This window comes from Corylus avellana, chromosome ca5 (assembly GCF_901000735.1).
Source record: "Corylus avellana chromosome ca5, CavTom2PMs-1.0".
Classification (NCBI taxonomy): Eukaryota; Viridiplantae; Streptophyta; class Magnoliopsida; order Fagales; family Betulaceae; genus Corylus; species Corylus avellana.
This window is the reverse complement of record NC_081545.1, coordinates 1652697-1675086: the sequence shown is the minus strand read 5'-3', so window position 1 is coordinate 1675086 and position 22390 is coordinate 1652697. Positions and strand designations below refer to the sequence as shown.

Sequence of the window (22390 nt, the reverse complement as noted above, 5' to 3'; positions counted from 1 at the left end):
TGTTAAGACGCTATAGTTCATGGAGGCAAAAGGTAATTACCCCTATTATTATTATTATTATTATTATTTTAGTTAATAATTTTTCAAATGGGCTGTAATTTTTTTTAACAGTACTTAAGCCAAATAATTTCAAATGCATTTTTCATTCGATTATTTATTATTTCTTTAAAATAATAAAGAAAAAAAGTGAGATACTTTTCCCACAAATATTTTTTACAAACTAATATGATCAAATAACAAGAGTATCCCTTACTACGTGCAAAACACATTTCAAAATGCATTTTTAGTTTAAAGAATTAATAGGATGAACACAGTTTATAGATTTTTGGTTAACAAGTTTCCATGCAATCTACAATACACAAGCCACCGTTGACCGTTGGTGATCAAGGATAAGCAGGGGTGACTTTTCTTTGCATGGAGAACAATTTCAAAGCGTTATTTTTTTTTATTTTTTTATTTTTTTTTTTCAATACAATTACTTGAACGAAAAAAATTCATGGTGATTTCCACAAGAAATTTTGAAGTGCTTTCACACAAGAAATTTCAAGGTGATTTCCCAGTCTTTTACAGGATGTTGGGCCTAAGCCCAGTCTGGCATTTCCCTTCGCCTATAAAAGAATCTTGATCCTCATGATCTGAATCATCTCCATCACCTACCCATAAACAAGAAATACGAGTTCTTTCTGTTTTGATTGTTGTCTGAAAAGTTCTGTTTTGTGAAATCAAAAAACCATTTTGTTAAATTTTCTCTTTACACTTCTGCATTAAACAAACAGAACCCAGCTTCAAAATCTGTAAACTCAAAGAAGACAGATTTTCATGTAGAGATTTTCCCAGAAGGATTCTCAATTGTTGAAATTGCAGCGTCTTCGAACCGAGTTGTTTTTATTTTCTGGGGAAATGGGATTTTTTATTTTATTTTTTCAAATTCCTCGTCTACTTTCTTTAAATAGATTTCCTACCGTTTTCTGTTTTACAAGTTCCCAAAATTAGAAAAACTGTTTTTTGTTTTTTTCACTGTTGTGGAGTTTCTTTCAGAGTAAAGTGACGAGTACCCGAGTCAACGAAAGCCACCTCACTCCCAAAAAACAGAGGAAAATTCCGTTTTTCCGCGTTCCCAGAAACATGTTCCAGTCAAACACCATGAATGACAACCAAGCTTGTGATCATGATGAAGAGAACACTCTTGGTGATGGCTTGCTCCTCACTGCCGCCGCCGCCGCCGCCACCACCACAACCACTGGTTCTGACAAATACCGTCGCATTTGGCGTCGGAGCATAGGTGTAGGGATTCTGGTCTCCATCAAGAGACCCCCTTATGGTCAAGAATCTCCACAGCCATCGCCATCGGCGATACCTTATGCTCCTTGCCCACAAGAGCCTGAAACAGCAGTTGAATCTGAACAATCCCAACATGTTATTGATGTAATTCCCTCTGTTGTTGGGGAGGAACAAGCAGCAGACGAAGATCGGAACAAGGTTGTTCAGATTGTTAAAGAGAAGAACTTCAACTCTCTTAAAAAACACGGCGGCCTTGGCTGGGTTGCAAGCGTTCTGGGTTCTAATTTGGAGGTAATAATCGTATGTTTTTTAAAAAGTATCCCAGTGATTTGAAAATTTAAACTTCTTTTTTTATTTTTTTAATTTTTTATTTTTTTAATTTAATGTTTTTAAATCTTAAACTATCATTTTCAGTAATTTAATTTAAAATGGCATTTTTACACAGAGGTGTGAGTGATTTACTTATTCACTTCACTTATCTCAACAGGCGGGAATTGATGATGGCAGCCAAGATCAGAAGGTGCGGTGGAACACCAACGACAACCCTGATGGTGGAAAAGGCTTCTTATACTTCTTCTTACAGGCCTGTAGCAAATGGACAATTTTTCTGCTCTTGGTCTCAGCTGGGTTTGCATTTGCTATTGATATCATGGGGCATGGACTTGAAGATGGGTGGCATGATGGGGTTGCTATACTTGTTGCTGTAGTCCTGCTTGTTGCATTCCCTTCGGTAGGTAACTTTTACCATGAAAGGAAGAGGGTGAGGGAGATGTTAAGGAACATTAGGAAATTGGAAGTGAATGTTGTCAGAAGTGGAAAGCCCCGAGTGATTGCCATTTCTGATGTTGTGGAGGGTGATTTAGTGGTTTTGAAGAAGGATGATCGTGTTCCGGCTGATGGTTTGTTTGTTGATGAAGGGAAGAATTTGGTAGTGGATGAGGTTTTCAACTCCAAAATTGATTGTCATCAGAACCCGTTTCTTTTCTCAGGTTCAAAGGTTGTTGAGGGCGATGGTAAGATGCTTGTGATATCGGTTGGCAATAATACAGCTATGGGAAAAGCTCTGCGCTCGGTGGCCTCTCATGATCCTAACGAGAAGACATTATTAAAAGCTCGGATTGATGAACCAAATGATTACAATGAAATGTTTGCTTTTTGTGTCACTCTGCTTATTGCTCTTGTGCTGTTTATCCGCCTCTTATGCGACAAACACCATCGCAGTAAGGGGTCTCCTATGCCAGACCTTAAGGGGAATGTTTCGGTGGGCATGGTGATGAAGATCTTTGAGAAAATTTCCCTGAAATCTCAAGGAAAGATTTGGATTTTGACAAGTGCTCTTACGGCCATGGTGATAGGTATACAACATGGAATGCCTTTTGTGATTACAATTTCTCTGTACTGCTGGAACAAAAAGGTGCAGATATATGGGGCAGAACCTCAGAATTTATCAGCTTGTGCCACAATGGGGCCTGTCACAGTCATCTGCGTTGATGCAACTGGTGGGCTGATGTGTAACCAGGTGGAGGTTAGCAGATTTTTTGTCGGAGCGAAAGATATCAGCAACGGCGCCGTCGACTCTGAAATTAGCCAAGCTGTTGTTGAAGCTTTGCTTCAGGGGATTAGCGTGTCAGTTCTTGTGACTGATGAGATCAGTACTGTTATCCCGCCCATCAACTCGCTTATTTCCTTTCTGGGTCTGAATATGGAGGTTTTGGATCAAAGTTTTGACATTCTTGAGTATACAAGATTGAGCTCTATCAAGAAAGGTAGAGGTGTTGTGTTGAGGAGAAAAGGTAGTGATGAAAAAATCAAACACTTGCACTGGTGTGGGGCTGCATCGACTATATTGGAAATGTGTTCACACTACTATGACTGCAGAGGTCAAAGTCATGCTATGGAAGGCATGAAATTAAAGTTTGAGCAGATGATTAAAGATATGGAAGATGGCGATCGTCTTAGACCCATTGCATTTGCTTATAGGCAAATTGAGGACCAAGAACTCAGAGAAGAGGAGTTGAACTTGTTGGCACTAGTGGGTCTGAAATACCCATCTCAGGAAGAGATAAGATCAGTAGTGAAAGATCTTAGATTGGCTGGAGTACCCGTGAAGTTGATGTCGGAGGATGAGCTCTCGGCAGTGAGAGCCATAGATTTTGGATTAGGAATATCTACGCCTGGTTCAAATCATGTGGCACATGATGGTGAAGAAATTCGACAACTGATTAGCAGTGAAAGGATGGAGAATCTGAATCTGGTTACTGTCATAGGAAGTTGCCTCCCTGAGAACAAGCTTTGGATGATACAGCAATTGCGAAAAGAAGGTCATATAGTTGCTTTCTTTGGAGGCTTCACCACAACTGACACCCTAGCTTTAAAAGAAGCCGATGTAGGGATCACTGTCCGGACTAAGAGCACTGAATTGGCAAGAGAGAGCTCTGACATTACAATCAAAGATTTTGGTTCATTGTTTCATATTTTGAAGTCGGGCAGATTTGCTTACTACAACATTCAAAAGTTCATCCAACTTCAGCTCACCATTTGCATCTCTGGGTTTATGATAGCCTTGGTGACCACAATGGTTTCAGGAGAATCCCCAATAACAGGACTAGAAATGATTTGGGTGAATTGGGTTATGTGCCTTGTAGGCAGCCAAATGCTGTTGATGGAGTTAAAAAGCCAGGAACCAGCTAAAGGGTCTCTTATAACCAAGGCCATGTGTGGAAACATTGCAGCTCAAGTCATATACCAGGTTTCTGTCTTGCTGATCTTTGAGTTTAAGGGATTCGGCATGAACGACGATGTCCGGAAGACCATGATCTTCAACATGTTTTTCCTATGTCAGATCTTTAATCAGTTCAATGCCATGGACATAGTAGAGAAGCAAGTGTTGATGGAGGTTGTTCGGAGCTATTGCTTTTTGGTCACTTTGGCTGCTGTGATGACAATGCAGGTGGTGGTGATTGAGTATTTGGGTATTGTGACCAAGTTTGTGAGGTTGAATGCAATGCAGTGGGGTTCCTGTTGTATTGTTGCTGCACTTTCAATGGGGTGGGATTTGGCCTTAAAATTGCTTGCAGATATCCTCAAAAAATGGCCTTGGGATTTTGGATCAGTTGATGATTCAAATGATGGGTCCTCGAATAGGTGGCCTAGGCCCTATGTTCCCCATTTTGGTGTCCCATTTTTTGTGTTTCTTTTCCACGCGATGCCCGGACTTTTCGCAATTGTAAATCAGTACGAAAATCTGCCTGTGGCTTATAAATAAGTAGTGCAATTGTCTGGTCTAAATGTGAGAATGTTGTAGTACTGATATTCTTCTTCTTTTGTTTTTTTTCTTAGCATCTTTCTGCAACTGTGTAAGGACTTAGATGGTGGGACTATATGTACTTTTTCAAGTCTAATAGAGTCATAGCTTGACCTAACTCCATCGAATATCAATGAAATTCATAGTGGTTTACCCTAATAAGATATGAAAATTTTCATTGCAGGGATTGAAGCCTGATGTGTACTTGGTCACACAAGTGTAATGATGATATTCTTGTTTTTACAATGCTGCTCCTATCCCTAAACATGTTAAAATATTTTGGTTTTCGATTAGCTCTTGTGCAACTCTAAAGATGTAAGCACAATATGGCATGATCTGATTTTGCATTAGATAACAAATATTATAGAGAAATTATTTAGTCAATTTTTTTTTTTTTTTTTTTTTTTTTTTTCTTTTTATCTTATAAATTCAATAAATCAATCATTATATTTGTGGACTCTGATGAACCCTATAGAAATTCAATGGTGAATTCATCAATTCACTATGGAGATGGTTAAAAAAATGATTGAAAAATTAATGAATTCTATCATTTTTCAATATTATATCTAAATCTAGCTAGCCTAAGAATTTTGCTATTAGATTTTAAGGATTCCACTGATCCTGCAATGCTCCGTTTGTTCAGCGTAAAATGATTTTTAGAAAATATTTTTTATTTGACCGAAAATTCATTTTTAATTTCTGTAAAATAATTTTTATATTTTAAAATTGTAAACCATTTTCATTTTCTGAGTCTGAACTTCTTATTCTCAAATCGACGGACCCAGCAAAGATGTTGCTAAGACCCTGCCAGAATACTATTGGAACCCCACCAAGACTTAGTCGAAACTTGTTGAGACCTAGCTGAGAGTATGTGTAGCATTACTTAGAAACTACATTTTTATTCTGCTACTATTCTACCTTGATGGTGTGGCAACCCTTAATTTTATTTTATTTTATTTTATTTTTTAACAATAGGTCACATAATTATTGATTAACACTGCCATGTCAATAAAGTGAGGTAATGGTGAGATAAAAATGTGGTTTCTAATATTATTTAAATACATGTGGCTGCTTTGTGGTGACCATAGGATCAAACAAAAAACAAAAAGAACAAAAAACCAAAAAGAAAAGAAACGAAAAATATGGACTGCAAAGCATTGTTAAATTGTATAAACTCAGTAAAAACAATCTGACAATTCATTGGTCTGATTCATACTTATCAACATCATTCCATTGGTTGAGGACCCTCTTCCAGTCCAGTATCATCCTGTACACTCCCCAACACAATAGCAGTCACCATTAGCTTTCCTGCCTCTGGGAAACCCTTGTGCTGCATCAGTATTGCCTCCACAGAAGAACCTGAATCCTTCAAAAGCAGAGGCTCCACGTTTTCTTGTCTCAGCGCCAAAACTTCTTCAAACCCATCTCCAAAAGTTTCTGCATTTGGTCCATAACACCTGCTAGAAGCTTGGAAAAGCATGGTTTCCCTCAGATTCTGGAGAGTTTCCTCATCACTCCATCCTTGAGCTGTCGATGATTGATAGAGTTGACTCCAATCGTCCTGATCGGCAGCATTCTTCCAGCACTCCTCCAGTAGATTTCTGTACGTCTTACGAAATGAGGAGCTGGTCCATGCAAACACATCAAAAGCACACAAGCAGAGCTTTTCGTTCTGAACTTTGAGGCACAGCTTAATAAGCTCTTCTGGACGAAGGAGCTGCCTTTCAACATATTGCTTTTCTTCATCGGTAGGAAGGAGTTGTACTATTTCTTCCTGATAGAATAAACTTTTATGTCAAGCCAATTGCAAAGGCACAGCCCTCGATAGTGGCCCAACCTTTTGGATTACGTTAATGAACTGGTCCAATTCTTTATGAAGGTAAGATTAGTTTTAAGATATATAACCAAAAGTTATAACCATGATTTGTCAATTCTGAAATTAAATAATTAACCAAGCATAAGAAAATATGGAATATAGCTAATAACACCATTCAACTAAAGATAAGACATGGCAATCAATCGATATTCTTAAAAGACATTATTCATAAAAAAATAAAAAAAATAAAGAAAAATTTAAAAGACAACAAACCTGTAATTTCAGAATTTTCAAATCAGCTTCTATGCGCTTCAACTTTATCTCAGAATCGGCATCCTTGCCTGTTACTGAAGCAAATAGTATAATCAGAACAAAAACTCAAACACATCTTTGATAGTCTGTGACAAAAAGATACCTAATACAAGCATCAACATGATAGTCATAGTCAGCAAAACAAAAATACAACAAAAAATTAATTATTGTATAAAGTTAAGAGTTTCTCTTCCTGTCTTTATGGAGGACCAGTAGAGTAAAGGTAGCAACCAAGTATAAATTGCAGGACATTAACAGCAATAGCAACAGCCTTTTATGTCTTTCGAATAATCATCTGATATCTCTTTTGACTAGATTTTAGTTTCCCAATACACTTACAACGGCAAAGTGAACTTGTGCTCATGCAACCAATTGTGCAAGTTTCCTAATTTTGGCATATGATCAACATAATAGTTACATATTTCTAGGCAGACAGCTCAAATTATTGTCTCACCATTCCTTGACTCATAATGTCATGCCTAATGAAACATCTTCAGATTTCCACTTTCTCGGTTGTCAAGCATCAAAACTCCAAGCATAAGCATAAGTGTGGCTAAAGTCGTTCAAGATGCTCAAGTTAACTTTGCAGGGTTTCAATAGTAGGCCATTTAAACAGAAAACAATGGAAAGGTGAACAATCAAAAAAAGAAGAAGAAAAAGAGAAGAAGGTATGCACTCAAGAAAAGCATTGCAGTACTAAGGTGAGAAAATAGGGTTTACAAAGCGTATGAAAGAAAGCTATGGGGGAGATCCTACCTGCCCTTGCAGCTATATTTGAAAGATTCAAAAGGCGCTTTCTGTCTGCCAATTTTAGTTCTAAATTAATACTGTCAGTGTCTGCCCGCTCTTCAGTGGCTGAAATAGAGCTTTCATCACGAGAGAGAGCTAATACATGAAGAGTTTCTGAAGCTGAAGAAAATTGATTTAGGAACACTTCATGAAGCCAAAGAAGCTCCTGATGCTGTCTTAAAAAGATAGATAGCTCTTCCGGAAATTCTTCTCCAAGCCTTAGAAGCTTGGAAAATTGCCTCCTCTCATACAGTTCTTTAAAGACAAAGTAACTGAACCCTCCATTAGGTCCCATGCTCTCATGCTGCATGATAAATCATCTAAACGCTCTTGAGAAGGAACACAAGCATCAAGTAATAATAGGAAAAAACAGATAGTAGAAGAGTGTTGTTCCAAATTGGTGATCATATAAGTATTTATTATATAGTACATATCTCTGCATGCAGAAAATACAAGCTTCAAAAAACATGATTAAGTGAATACTTCAGAAGAAGCTGGACTTAAACTTCACATCATTCATGCCTCTCATAACTTAAATATTAGTAGCAACAGTCTGCAGCAAACCTGCAATTTAGCATGTAAAAAGGAAAAAAAAAAAAAAAAACTGTAAAAACCAAATCCATACCATAAGATTTCTAAGTAGGACAGAATCATTGAGGTCACAGCATATTCTCCACAGAACTCTGTAGCACTCGTGCCGTTTTGCAATGGACAGCAAATGTGAAGAAAGCTTCCTAAGCATTTCTTCTTTTTGCTCTTCAAATCCTTCATTTAGATCCTGCAAAGATAAGCATTTTAAGGAAGTATGCATAATCAGCATCAGAAAACAATGACATCTTCCTCAAGCAAGAATATTAACCTGGTGCTTGCCATCCACAAAATCTTGAACTTGTTGATAAAGGGAGTCAAGGAGTGTATCCCTCCTATTCCAAAATTCATCTAATAGACCTCTGTGTTCTTCACCACGCTCAACTTTAGCTGTGACAGCACCAGAATATGCCTCAAGTAGAACTTCAGTGAGTACTTCTAGATGAGTATATAGATCTGATTTTGCAGACGTCTCAATTCCAGATCCTTCATTCAACAGCTGAAGCATGAAGGCACCGATGCTCCACAGGCCATTGCGCACCACAGGGTGACAATACCATGGTGTTAAGCCCTCGGGTGGTGGATACCACAAGTGATTCTCATTTCTGTGGTGCATGGCCACGTGAAGTATAGTGACACAAGCATTTGAGAGCTCACAAGCTCTTTGAATCTGAATCCTAAGCGGTTGCTCCATGCTTATTACATAATCAAGATGTCTGTCTAGGCAATAAAATACTTCGTCAAGTTCGGAAACCTTACTGTAGAACACCTCAGCATTATCTCTGTCCATCAGAAGAACAGTATTTCGGCGGGTTCTCTCACCAACTAATTGAATAAGATCCCAAAGAGCACCTGACATTTGACTTTCTGCATTTGAATGGTTCTGGCCAATCACGTTTTGCAGTTCTCTCAGTTGAATCATCCCAGCAAGCTTCTCACCATGTTCCAAAATAATTTGCAAGGAATATCCTGCCAATAAAACTGCACTTTAGGTTTGAAATGTATCATAATTCCATTATTTCTTTCTTATAAATCTTATAATCAACAGCAAGAATTGAACCCCAGATCAAACCCACTCCTCAATATGCCTTAAACTCAATGCTGGGCAAGATTTGAAAATATAAATGCACTAACACAAAGATAGATGAATTACACACTAAGATAAATAAAGCATCAACATAAAGCATAAGCGTTCAAGTTTCAACACAGGCCATATGTACTGTAAAAGGAATTTGAGATGGAAACACATAAAAGAGTCATAAATAGGCAATATAGCATACTCTGTCTAGAACACAGCTCCTCGTGGCACTTGGACAGGGCAAGAAACTGGAGAAAGTTTTTGTGCTTCTGCTGCTTATCCATAAGTTGGGTAGATACAACAGCCATAGCCAAAATCTCAGCACCTCTGGTTGTTGTCCAGTGTTTAGCTAAGGTATCGACAATTGATTTGCTCATCCGTGCAAAAACATTTGTTTCTCCATCCCTTTCAAATGCCCCAGAACTTTGCAACTTTTCCAGTGAGCCATCAACTTGTCCAGATGATAGAAAATCATGGAAAAGATGACTCAGCAAAGTTTCTGATTCTTCATCTTGGCCAGTTCGACGTGCAATCCCAGTCAAAACCTCTGTTTGTCTATCTCCAGCATCCCATGCTTCAGAACTAGCCCTTCTAGGAGCAATATTGCCTGCAAATGTGAGGTTTCTTCTCTCTTCTTGTGCAAATCCTTCATTTGAGCTCCCCTTACGCGACAAGCTTCGTTCAGGTGGTTGAACTCCACCAAGTAAAACAGCCTTTTCAGGTATCGCCCATATTCCTGCTTTCTCTGTTAGTACGACCCATGCACCTTCTTCACCATCATCTGAAGAAGGAAGAACTGAAGCATCTAGAACTTTTCCAGCATCATAAGGCAGGTCAAATTGATAAAGCCGAGTTGAGCTTCGATAATAATGGGAGACTGTTGCTGTTCCGTCACCAGAAAGTATGATTGCTGATCCTGAAGGCTTGCCTCCTACTCGAAGTATCATGGAGAACAAGAAATCTTCATCTTCTACTCTTGCTTTTGGAATTATTACTTGGATTGGAGCCTTTTTCTCTAAAACCCGTTCATGTGTTGGCTCTATACTCACCCCAGATCTATATTGCATTGTCAGAAGAGAATACTGTGTGTAGCTCGAACCACTAACCCGGTCCTTACAGAAGGTGGCAACCAGAATGGTAATCACCTTTCCATGATCATCCACCTGCAGATCGAGAGGCCATATTCGCTTTTGACCAGCCAGATCCTTCTTAATGCCCAAATCTCCATCCGTGCCAATAATTTCATGGGACCAGAGCTTGGACACATGTACATCAGGATTCAGATCAACACTAAAACACTGTATCTCATGATCAGTCAGCAGAAAGAACTGTCTGTCAGACTCATCTGCGGAAACATGTGAAAACCGCCAGATCAGTGACCTGGGATACCCCTTGCTCCCTATAAGTTGACCACTATCACTCCCTTGGGAGGATAGACTCAGTATATCCTCATATACTTTCTTGCGGTGAATGCCAGTGGGACTGCAGTGAAACTGCCAAAGTTGGCCATTTGAACTACATGCAAGGGCAACACAGACGTGCTCAGAACCAGGTACCGCAGAAGCAATCAATGAGTTCAGTCTACTTGATCCATCTGAACTACTTCCAAGCCTAATTCGCTGTCGCTGTCTGTTTGGGGTGGCCTTTCCATCAACAAGTGAAGAAGTGACCTCTAATTCACCAGAAGATGCAAAACTTATGACAGGAGAACTTCTCCCTTCAGAATAGACATCAGGCCAGTATATAATAGCTCGAGTTTTTTGGTTACACAAAACAATACCAGCAGAGTTCAAATGTTTCACAACTTTCTTTGTTCTCCTAGATGTGCTATCCCAATTGACAACACAAAGCATCCAGCAGTTCCGGTCATTACCATCAATATCTCTATTTTCTGATACATTTGAAGGGAGTTCAAGAACATTGCATTTCACTGAAGCTGCAGGTGATAAGTAACTCCAAATGAATAGTCTATTTCCACAGATAATCCAAGCAAGGGATGTTCCCTTTTCAATTCCACCAGATATACAAGCATCACCTGCCATAAGAAAAAATACAAGTTAGAAATTCACTCTCTCCAGATACCTTTTTACTATTTTTAAATTTTCGTCTTGATAGGAAGAAAATGTTTGATCTATCAAACACCATCCTACCATTACTTCCTGAGCCAAGACCCAAGAGCATCTCTTTCAAAGAAATATAGCATTTAAAGAGTCTTGGAATAGTTTAATTTCATGAAACCAGCTATACTAACCAGGACTACGCTTCTGCAGCAAACTGGCCTGTTCATCACGAACCACCTGGGGAAACTCTCCAACATATACAGGCTTGATTGGTTCTGTCTGATCCCCTTTATCACTTCTGTTCGCTGGAGGAATTCTAGGCGAAAAAAAAAAACAAAACATAAAGATTAGTAATTATATTAGCAACACTGAAATTCATACCACAATTATTTAAACATAAATTGAAACAATACATGACCTGTTAATCTCACGTTTTCACTTTCAACAATAAGTAATGCATACCAATCACTCAACACCCACCACAATATCTAAGCCAGTAGATCCATACATTCTAAACTACAAAACCCATTAACTCTACCAACTTCCCCTCTTTTATCGACAGAGAAGAAGTCACCCTCAAATAAATAAGCAAGCATTCTCATCACTTCCAGCAGAAACCAAGTTCACTCAAAACCAACATTAGCACAATTCATCACCCAAACTCCAACTCTAAACTCAATGCAAACCAAAACCCAAATTAAAGCAACCATAGATTCTTCATTCCCGTATAGTTGACCCTCACTCCATTAGTGACAACCCAACTCAATTAACCAAAAACCAACTCAGCCCCACCCCATATCCTACCTTAAATCCTCGCCAACACCCAAAAAAAAAGTATTTTTTACCTAATTCTCACACATCGCTATGAAACACTGAGTCAAAACTTTAACTAATCGCAAATAGTTAAAACCCATTGCTTGGAAACGAAATACCACTAAGACCAAAACAATAACCTCAGAATAAAAAAGAACATTACAAATAATTAAAGCTCCAATATGCTTCCCCTACACAAATACATTTTTATCTAACTCTGACAAATTGTCCAGCGAACACTGCCAAAACATCGATTATTCAGAAACCATAAAACCCCATTTCTTAGAAACCACATACAACTAAAAGTGCCAAAAAAGTGAACATAATGCTAAATTCAAACACCATTATAAGTTAAAGCTCCAATACACTTCAACTACACGCACACATACAAACACGGATGCATAAAGTATGGTGTACCTGGCGAGAACGGACAAGCGAGGAGCCCAAGGAGCAGGGGTTCCGGTGCTGGGACGGTCGGGAATCGAATTGCTGAGAAAGGATCGGCGGTTCTCGGTGAGAGGAGTAATCGGGGAATGGAGCGCAGTGTTGCCGAGATTTCGCTCGGCTCCGGGCCTCTTTATTGCCGGAGAGAACATTTTTCTCTGCTCCCAGAGCTGAGAGTTTTGGGGGTTTAGGGTTTAGGAAATTTTTGAAAGTATGAAAGAGTGGTAAAAGTGTGAGAAATGTGTTTTAGAAGAGTAAGCTCAGTTTTGCAAAGCTTTTCTTTGGGCTCTAATTAAACTAATAAGCATAATTATTGTGAATTTTAATTTATTTTTAGATCACCGACTCATTGTACTGGTGTGGCATTTTCAATTTATTTTTAGATTAATCATTGTTAAAAAATAAAAATAAAAATCAATAGTGAATTGACAATATCATACCAGAATGATTAGATAATAACATGGTATATAGCATTACTTGATTTTTATTTGATAATGTTCCTTACTAAACCCTCATCTCACGTCAATTTTACTCGGATTATGGGTGCCATATCTCAGCCCTTCGATCATCTATTATATATATATATATATATTAAAAAAAAAAACAAATCATGGGATGTGGGGTATAGTATGTAGAATTACGCTTTTTTTATTTTGTTTTTTCCAAAAAAAAAAAAAAAAAAAAAGGGTTAGGCTGATGGACAATGTTATATTAACAAATTGTGAATTTTAACATTACTATTTTTTATCTAAGTAATGCTACATATTATACCCACATCTCATTGGGTTGATGTGTTATTATACATTTGCCTTTGAATTTTAATTTCTTAACAAAGGTTGATCTCAAGACTAGCGGGCATTGCCACATTAGTTCAATGGAATAGAGTAGGATGAAGGTGTAACATGTGGCATTACTATTATACATACCACAATATTATCTCACCACTATCCTATAATGTTAACATTGCATTGCCAATATATCATTGAATTATTATTTTTTTTTTCTTAAAAATAGTTGATATAAGGATAGATTGACAATGCTACATCAATATAGTAAGATAGTGGTGTGATATATAACATTACTTTACTCTTTTTATTTGAGCTATATAAAGTTGAGTAATGTTATATATAACACCAATATCCTATTTTTATTCCACTATGCTAGTAACCTTTAGATCAACCCTCGTTAAAAAAATAAAAAATAAATAAAATAGCTACTACACCTTACCACGCCAGTATAATAGAATCCATTTTTTTTTTTTTTTAAATGAAGGAAAAAAGAAAAAAAGAAAAGCCAAAGAATAAAGAGAATGCTAGGATATAAACACCTGAAGATACTGAGTAGTATTTCTCTTTATTCTATTTTGTTAGCGTGGCAGGGTGTAGTAGCTGAAGAAATTCGTAAGCCTAACTCATCTCATAAAACCGGTTCTATAAGAGAGAATTGTTCATTCATTATAAACACAGGCAAGAAATCCTTAACATTTGATAGTCTTGATTCTACAAAAGTTGAGTTTGGTGAAGCACAAGCTGCTTTATTTGCTGCTAAACGAGCTCTCTCTATCGACAAGCCTCTCATCCTTGAAGGAGATTCCTCCTCAGTCCTCATGGGAATCAACAATCCAAGCCTCAATTCAGACTACTATATTGCCCCGACTATAAGAAATATGGAATATGTTCTTGACTCCTTTCCAAGTTGAGAAGCATCCAACAAAGTCCAAAGACAAGCTAAAAGAAGAGCACGTGGTGCTGCAAAGTGGGCTGCCTCTCATATTTTTTTTTTGACTCCATCTCTTGCAATTCTCCCGTTTTCTCTGTTTTTTTCTCTCATCTTGCTCTTTTTCTCCCCCTTCCTGTGATCCTTTGTATTGCTTTTTTTTTTTTGGAAAAAAGCAGACACAGTAGAATATAGCATCTCTACCGCTGGCCATTACAACATAAGCCCATTCCTATGGGAGACTATTCAGAGCCGGGCTAGCCAGGTCTGCCCATTGAATTATATTTGTTGAATTTTTTATTTTTTATTTTTATTTATGAATTTTCTTTCGGATCAACGGAAGGTAGAAATAAGGACATGTTGCAAATCACAATCATTTTTGCTGATATTGAAGACCACCTCCATGTAATAGGAGTTTTGATACTGTTGTCTCACATCCAAGTGCAAGGAGCAATCACAGCGCTAATAATTCAATTGAATTAACCTTTTACAAGTGATATTTACGTACCAGCCACCTTAACTAGTGGCCATAAATTCACAATCAGATATTGCCTTTACCAGGGAAGATGAATGCATTTTCAACTACATATATCAATAGGTAAGAATGTAAGATTTGGTTCGAGTCTCACTTCTCTCAAGTCATTCTGGTTCCTTTTTCTCTCTTTTTGCTGATAACACATCCATTCCTTGCTGTACTGGTTAAAGAAGTTGTTTCCAATAAAAAAAAGGAAAGAAGAAGAAGAAGAAAAGTCCTAGGCCCAATATCATACATAGCTATACTGAAAACAAGGTAGTCACAGAGATGGGGAGCATCTTGATCACTCAAAACATGGTATTCATTGTATTCTTGTTCTACAGATTAGTACAGAAGGTACAACAGAAATAAACACATAAAAGGGCTTGTATGTAAAATATAGTTCTCCAAAGGAGAACAAACAGCGACCTCGCCAGATTCAAGACAAAAAAAAAAAAGTTCTTTCCTACTTTCTGCTCTCTAAACAAAAAGAAAATCCATAAAAAAAAATAAAAAAAAAAACCAAAAAGAAAGTACATACATATAAAGCTGATCTTGCATCATGGTTCCAGCTTCAAGGAAACGACTCGTGACTGTCTGTTACGTTTCGCCACCTTGACAAAGAATACCGAGAGGCAAGAAGGAGCCCACCATGGCCGGCGGACTTTTTGTTCCCCTTTCAGGCAAGCCACTGGAGATGTAGTAGACTTTAGTATATACAACTCATATCTAGATTACAAGTCCTAGAGAAAATAACAAAGACCTATTTACTTGGTACACAATGTTTATCTAGAAAACTATGCGTCATTATTTAAGGGAAATTACTGCATCAATGACCACAAAAAATCCATTGATATAAAAAAAAAATGTTAAAACAAAACTCAAGCTGTTGCCAGAGAGAAAAGGTAATGAGAATATTTTGACACAGCAGTTGATGTGCTATATAAGTAAACAATTTTAATGTTTGAGATGTATGAACCAATTATAGCCAGTGTATTCCTCCTCCAGAGAAACACCTTGCACAGAAATAAGAGGGGAAAAAAACCATTTTCTTCCATTTTCAATTTTGGAAAAATGTAGAAGAATTCTAAAACTGCTATTTACAAATACTGTACACATCAATAGTGAAGTACTGAGGTTAGTTCCTTTAGGTCCTTAACATTAAAAATATGACACCAACACTCTTTCGACCCTAAACCCCACCCCCTCCCTGCGGCTGCACATGCAAGCAAAGATAGGAGGGTGAAGCCATAGAATTATATAAGGATATGTGACTTATATATGCATATCCAAGCCATAAATAATAAGGAAAAATCATTAGTAAAACCACTGAAAGGAAAGGAGTGAAGTCCTCCAGAAAAAATGTACGACTTGTAAATATGCCAAAACACACAACCCCATTTCTGACTACCTCAACAACATCAAGATTACAAGTTTATAAATGAGGCAGTAAACGGTTGCTATAAAAAAAGAAAAAAAGAAAAAAGAACAGAAAGGCTTCTTCAAGAAAAGAGTACTAAGCTAATCGGCATCTCTCACAATAGCACCTCTAAAAGGTGGCATGACTAAACCAATTTTCTCTCACACACAAGCAGTTTCTTAGTTACACTGTCGAAACAAAAATTTTCATGCACATACATCCCTGCACACCCTTCTCCCCCACCCCCAAAATCCCAGCAAAGACGCATACAACAGAGAAAGAGAGATACCCTTAATCCTCCTGAGCTCCTTGCACAGAGTGATGAAGTCTCCCCATTTCATGTGACATCGTCTAATAAACCGAAGAATCTGCTCAGTAGTAAACATGGACATGCCTTCCAGATATTCACCATTGACACCATTTTCTTTAAAAATCTGGCGGTAACTACCAAGATTTATCACTTCCAACCACAAACCAACATCCTGAAAAAACAAAAAAAAAAAAAAAAAGAATTGTAAATGAAACATGTCAGCTAGCCAAATATCACAATTTTTTTCCCTTTTTCTTTTGACAGCCATATATGTAATATCAAGTCTTCAAAATGGCAGAGGAGAACCTTATTTTAACTTTTAGAACAGTTACAGGAATGCTTCATGTCACTACCACCTTAAGGTGATCCAAAACTTCTTTCCACTACACTTTACTGACATAGCCTAATCCTACTTCCGATTGTGAATGAACTACTACCATTTGAAGCAACTCTTGTTTTGTTTGTCAACAAAATTATTTCTTATTCCCCTTCCAGTTGCCAAATATTTGTCTCAATAGGCAATCCTATTTCTCTCCGGAGCCAGCAAGCCAAGCACTACCTAGTTCTCTACTAATTTTTAGAGTAATACGCTTTTTTGACAAATTCAAAAAATAAGGCGGTGCAATCTATAGCGGTTGTGCTGAACAGGGAGCCAGTAATTTACCCGTGTATCTTTCAAATTCCAAAGAGGTACTCCAAGATTATAAAAACGTCCATGTATTAAATGCCAGGTAAGTGCAATGGTCATATAGAACTTGGGTAGTTAGAATGTAACTGTCGAAATAATGCTAGATGAGCATAACCAAGATCTCAGCAGCTTTTTGAGCACTAAACCAATAATAGAAACAACCAAAAGGATTACTTTACAACTGTAATTGAACAGCCTTGAATGTATGAAAAGAATTATCCTTTCAAATGACCTAATTAAGGGTCCTCACATGTGTCATTTCTTACCAATCCATGTTGTTGGAAAAGCAAAGTTTGACAAACTTGATATGACAATGAAGAAAAATTGTCAAATCTCAACCCACAAATTCAAAATACCAATATTGGGAACCTTACCCCAAACCCATAACTTGTATGTAGTTAGAGACTGTTAAATGGCTAAACTATACTTGCAATATGTGAAATTTAGGGTTAAATTCTAACTGTCATCCCTAAAATCTAATAACTACAAATTTTGCCGCGAAATTCTTAACTGTAATTGATTTAGTCATTTCGTCCAAATGGATGAACATGCTCATCACAAAAATTGATGATATGGCTCGCTTCAAGTCATTCACTTTTGAACAACCTCATCAGCTTTTTGGATGGAAGCATATATTGCTCAGAATTAAAAATTTCCATGGAAAATCAGAACTTGTTAAAATCAAGAAATGGAACCTACTGCATACTTAAGGGCCCAAATAGTATAGTTTAGCCTTGTTAATTTAAGCAAAAATAAATTACAATTTCCTTCTTTGAGTTATCATGTTCATTAAGTCGGACTTCATAATATCAGGATCGTCAATCAAAACCAATACTTTCCCAGTTCATACTTGCTTCATTCAACATCCCAATCAAAATGAACCACATAATAACCGCAATTTCAACTGATACTCATATACCAATTCAACCCATAATCACAATCAAAATTAAAAATAAATCTAAAGAAAATGATCCAAAATTTCGAAAATCAATTTATTGTACAAGCAACGAAATCAAAATAATCAAATTACAAAGTAACAACTATGGTCAAACCTCCCAAATTCTATCACCAGAGAAACCCAAATCACATAACAAAATCAAACAAGATCTACTCGTAAACAGAAGACCCAAAACATTAGATTCATAGACACAGAGAAATATAATACCTCAACAGTCCAAATGAAGAAATCAAGAGGCTCAGGTTGGTGTTCTTTGCTCATCTCCCAAATCAACCCCTCAAAAATACCTAAATCATTTACAACCAAACAGAGACCTCAAAATTCAATTGAATTTCAGCTCATGACAATAAAAGAAAGAAAGAAAGAAAGAATTTTTTTTAAAAAAAGAAGCAATTTTCACAACATGGGTTCCGCTTAATTCCCGAGAAAACACAGTGAAAGTTAACAAAATTGAAAAATGACAATCAAAACAGGTAAGATCCCTATCTTACAACTCTTTTTCTTGCACTTAAAATTTTATTTTTCTACAGAGGAAAGTGAAAGTGCTTACCGTGAGAGAAGGTGAGTGTGTAGAAACTTTGGGGTATAAAGTTTCTACATTTGAGGGCTGGTTGAGCCTTTCAGTCGCAGAGAGAGGAGAGAGAGTCTTTTGGTTTTGGCCACTCTTGTGTGTCGCTAATATTAATGGGGATTGATGGATGGCTCATTGGGTCTCTCTCTCCTCTCTCTTCACTAATACACTGAATGAGTAATCACTCACTTTTTGGCCTTTCACTCAGAATTATGTGGATGCTTTGGCGTTACTTGTCTTTCTTTAAGGATTATTTAACTCTTTGCTTCTCTAGTTTTTTACTAGGTATTATTAAAACATTATTCTTAAAAGATTAAAAAAAAAAAAAAAAAAACTACATGAGGAAGTTATGGTATGTGATTAGGGTTATAAATGAACAAAGTTGTTCATAAATAATTTGAATATGACTTGTATTAATTCGACCCGGGTTCGGTTTGTTTAATAACTAAGTTTGAACATAAATTTAGATTCATTTATTAAACAGACCGACCAAACTTGTATAAACTTAGGTTGACTTATTAAACAAGCCGAGCTAGTATAAATTTGGTTCCACTCATATGACTTTATTTTAATTATTTTATACCCTTTAACTACCAAGCAATTTACAACCTTCTCGGAATTTTCAATTTGTACAATGTTTCCCTAAATTACTGTTAAGGTTATGATGTACCTTTTTTACACATTAAATGACACAATTACCTCTAATAAAACTTCAAAAAAAAAAGAGACAAAAATGATTTTTTTTTTTTTTTTTCATTTAAAAAAAAAAAGTTGAAAAAGTCCATATGTTCGTGCAACATAGTGCATATTTTAAAAAAATACAAAGGTTGTGTTCTAAAAATAAAACTCCTTTACCTATTTTATCAAATATTTAACTGTATTTTTAAAAATTGCCCTCTCATTAACTTCATTATATATTAAAAAATTATAATTTAATATATTAAATCATAATTTTTTTAAATTGCACATTTCGAAACCGTTAGAAACCTGCGTTTCTCATGCTTAAAAGAATGTAGTTTTCCTTTTCTTAAAAAAAAAAAAAAAATCAATAAAAATGAGGCTAAATACAAATCTCATGTACAAAAAAAATTAAATAAAAAAAATTGGATAACTTTTGATTACATCTTCAAAATTGGCCTTAATTTGAGCAAGCCCCACTTTTGAAGGGCACTCCCCCTATAGTAAAAGCGGACGTTTGGCTGTAAGAAAATGAATTAATTCCCTAATAAGTTGTCTTAACAACCAAAATAATTTACATACACACATGTCCATCTTAAGCTGTCTGGGTTGCTCTCACGTGGGCCACCCATGTCTTGGTCGTGCTCATACAGCCACAAGATTATGATTTTGACAAGTGGGCCCAGCAGATTTCATTGTATCAAAACCGTCAATAATCAAATGATTGAGTCAATAGTCGTAAGAATCTACGGCAGGGATCGGAATACCATGATGGGTAGTTAATTAATGTAGTAGTAATTAATTAATGCCTACCCATACACCTGCATGTGCAGCACGTGTACCCTAGCGAGGGTTCATTATTCTTAGCCATGCAGGACCACATATGGAAGGTTGACCTAATTTGGGTTGCATGATAAAATATGCTTGGCAGTCGGCCCAACCAAAAAATAAAGGATATAGATTTTAGAGAGTTAAGGGATATGTTGGAAAACTCGGTGGTCCTTGATTCAATGCCACAAAGAATTAAATGGGAACACTCGATAGTGGTATTCTAAAGCAAGGAAATATTATTCTTCATTTTGGTTTTTTTTTTTTTTTTTTTTTTAATTGAATAAGGAAAGGGTTCTAGAAAATGATTATTTCCACTCCCGATATGAGAAGAAGAAGGAAGGGACGATCCTAAAAATGAAAAAAGGGGTGAGCTCCCCAAGAATAGATCCAAAACAAATTAATTAAGTAGTGCAAAAATAATTACAAAACGTAAGAAATTGAACAAATAAGTGACCCGGTCCTCTCAAGGAGCCGCGCAAGGCGGTTTCAAAAGCAAAAGGCAATATTCTATTTGAGTTCGTATGAGTTGGTCAATTGACAAACTTTACAATTGGCCAACTCCCTCAGACTATAAAGCCGCTAAATATAAGTGATTGCAATAATACGGTGATTTTAGTGGATGAGATGATATCAATAGTTTTGTTGGAGAGATAAAGTGGTTACAAAGTACATTAATATATATAATTGAACATAACTCTAGCCCAAAAGCCTAAGCTAATGGGCTAAGGTCCACTTATGTATATTAAGCACTATTTTCTTTTATATTTTCTCAATGTGGGAAACAACACTTATAAGTGCGCTTACAACATCCTCAATATTTGGAATTGTAAGAAGCTGGCATGGAGTTGATAGCGAAGAGCTTCCATCTCAACTCGTCTCTTGAATCCATTCGCATTGAATCTTGTGCGAACCTTAAATCCTTACCCATGGACATATATGTTTGGCAATGAAATGGAAAAAGAGAGTGAAACGGTACTGTAGCAGATTTGATTGATATGAAAGAAAAAAAGTAAGAATGTTTTGTATAAAAAAGTGACAAAAATTTGTTTTGTAGTGATTTTTTTTTATTTGAATAGTAATAAAAAGTGATTGATGCAATGTAAAAAATAAGAATGTTGGAATTGATTTTGAGAAGAATTTTTTTGATTTTTGGGTTCGGTCCGAACCGACCCTTTGCCAAACACAGCCATACAACCTTAGCCATCAATTCTCATATTTCTATTTTGAAATGTCCAATTCTTGATTCTTTTCCGGACGGAGGTTTGCTCCCAACCAACCTGAGAGATCTCAATATTTTCAATTGTGAGAAAATGCAGGTCTTGCATGCCCAATTGCACACGTACACAACCTCACATCTCTTCAAAAATTGAAAATATGGGAATGTCCAAACATTGTATCCTTTCCGAAACTTGGTTTTTTTAACCAACCTAACATCATTTGTTATCCATAATTTGTTTAGAATTTTTTTTAAACAACTTCTAAATAGCAAACACAGTTTTCTGCATCATGCTATTAATTTATTAATTTATAATCAGTCCTAATTAATATTCTGAACTCAGAATATAAGAAAAGACATAAACTTTCAAGGCTGCAGCCTATTCTAATCTTGTAATGAGAATGGCTTAAATGATGTTACCTTTTTGTAAAGGATGACAAAAAGACGAGCTGTCTTGATCTGCTATCTCTCTCTTTGAGTGTTTTGGAATTTTGGATTCTGGGCATGTAATCCCTTAATTAGGAAGTACCTGCAAATTTATGCATGCATTCACCAGGAAAGAGAAGTTAAGGGCAGAAAGATTTTATGCTGCATACAGATAATAGAGAATATATATATACTGGATACAGATAATAGAGACCTTTGCTTAGTAATCATTCTTGGTTGGACAAGCCACATGGAGGAACAAAGACATGTACAACATCATCTCTGATAGATAAGAAGGTGTTGGTGTAAGAGAATACAGTGCAGTGCCAGTTATCAAATGGATAGGAACACATTTCACGATCGAGTCTTTTTTGAAAGAAAATGCTTCATGATCGAGGTCTCAAGTCACTTTCAAAAGTTATTCGCTCCAAATTTCTAACAATGTTGTCGTGTTATATATATCCAATAAGAATGCAACATGTCTCACCTTAAAATAAATATAAAAATTTAAATTATGAATATATACCAACATAAAACAAAAAGGGAAAACAATTTTTTTTTTTTTAAAAAAAAGACC

The 22390-nt window shown here is 36.4% G+C and overlaps 3 protein-coding genes across 6 annotated transcripts; 1 reads left to right on the top strand and 2 right to left on the bottom strand.

Moving 5' to 3' along the window:
• The first annotated feature begins 1125 nt into the window (after window positions 1-1125).
• LOC132180669 (calcium-transporting ATPase 12, plasma membrane-type-like) lies at window positions 1126-4728 on the top strand. The gene is made up of 2 exons (XM_059593571.1): window positions 1126-1572; window positions 1769-4728. Exons 1-2 carry the CDS (start codon window positions 1126-1128, stop codon window positions 4544-4546), a joined length of 3225 nt encoding a protein of 1074 aa, XP_059449554.1. The 3' UTR covers window positions 4547-4728.
• Window positions 4729-5730: 1002 nt separating this feature from the next.
• Window positions 5731-12758, bottom strand: LOC132180453 (nuclear pore complex protein NUP133). Of its 4 annotated transcripts, XR_009440156.1 has the most exons (9): window positions 12459-12758; window positions 11420-11544; window positions 9371-11203; window positions 8362-9059; window positions 8128-8280; window positions 7470-7806; window positions 7168-7294; window positions 6675-6748; window positions 6344-6359 (listed from the first exon to the last, which is right to left on the bottom strand). XR_009440156.1 is itself a non-coding variant. In XM_059593280.1 (8 exons), exons 1-8 carry the CDS (start codon window positions 12635-12637, stop codon window positions 5811-5813), a joined length of 3948 nt encoding a protein of 1315 aa, XP_059449263.1. In that variant the 5' UTR covers window positions 12638-12758; the 3' UTR covers window positions 5731-5810. The 4 variants fall into 4 exon arrangements, 2 of the variants coding, with proteins under 2 accessions (XP_059449263.1, XP_059449264.1); XM_059593280.1 differs by lacking the exon at window positions 7168-7294 and having other exon boundaries at window positions 5731-6359; XM_059593281.1 differs by lacking the exon at window positions 7168-7294 and having other exon boundaries at window positions 5731-6359; window positions 6675-6742.
• A 2257-nt stretch (window positions 12759-15015) lies between these two features.
• On the bottom strand, window positions 15016-18766 carry LOC132183133 (uncharacterized). The gene is made up of 4 exons (XM_059596529.1): window positions 18642-18766; window positions 18299-18378; window positions 16425-16617; window positions 15016-15406 (listed from the first exon to the last, which is right to left on the bottom strand). Exons 2-4 carry the CDS (start codon window positions 18350-18352, stop codon window positions 15276-15278), a joined length of 378 nt encoding a protein of 125 aa, XP_059452512.1. The 5' UTR covers window positions 18353-18378; window positions 18642-18766; the 3' UTR covers window positions 15016-15275.
• Between the last annotated feature and the right edge of the window lie 3624 nt (window positions 18767-22390).

Excerpts from the sequence above, each read along its gene's own strand:
- LOC132180669 (XM_059593571.1), top strand. The coding sequence starts at position 1,126 with ATGTTCCAGTCAAACACCATGAATGACAACCAAGCTTGTGATCATGAT. Across the intron at positions 1,573-1,768 it reads TTCTGGGTTCTAATTTGGAG|GCGGGAATTGATGATGGCAG; the intron begins GTAATAATCGTA and ends TTATCTCAACAG.
- LOC132180453 (XM_059593280.1), bottom strand. The coding sequence starts at position 12,637 with ATGTTCTCTCCGGCAATAAAGAGGCCCGGAGCCGAGCGAAATCTCGGC. Across the intron at positions 11,545-12,458 it reads CGCTTGTCCGTTCTCGCCAG|AATTCCTCCAGCGAACAGAA; the intron begins GTACACCATACT and ends TTTTTCGCCTAG. Across the intron at positions 11,204-11,419 it reads GCTGCAGAAGCGTAGTCCTG|GTGATGCTTGTATATCTGGT; the intron begins GTTAGTATAGCT and ends TTCTTATGGCAG.
- LOC132183133 (XM_059596529.1), bottom strand. The coding sequence starts at position 18,352 with ATGAGCAAAGAACACCAACCTGAGCCTCTTGATTTCTTCATTTGGACT. Across the intron at positions 16,618-18,298 it reads TCTTCATTTGGACTGTTGAG|GATGTTGGTTTGTGGTTGGA; the intron begins GTATTATATTTC and ends TTGTTTTTTCAG. Across the intron at positions 15,407-16,424 it reads GGAGCTCAGGAGGATTAAGG|TGGCTTGCCTGAAAGGGGAA; the intron begins GTATCTCTCTTT and ends CTACATCTCCAG.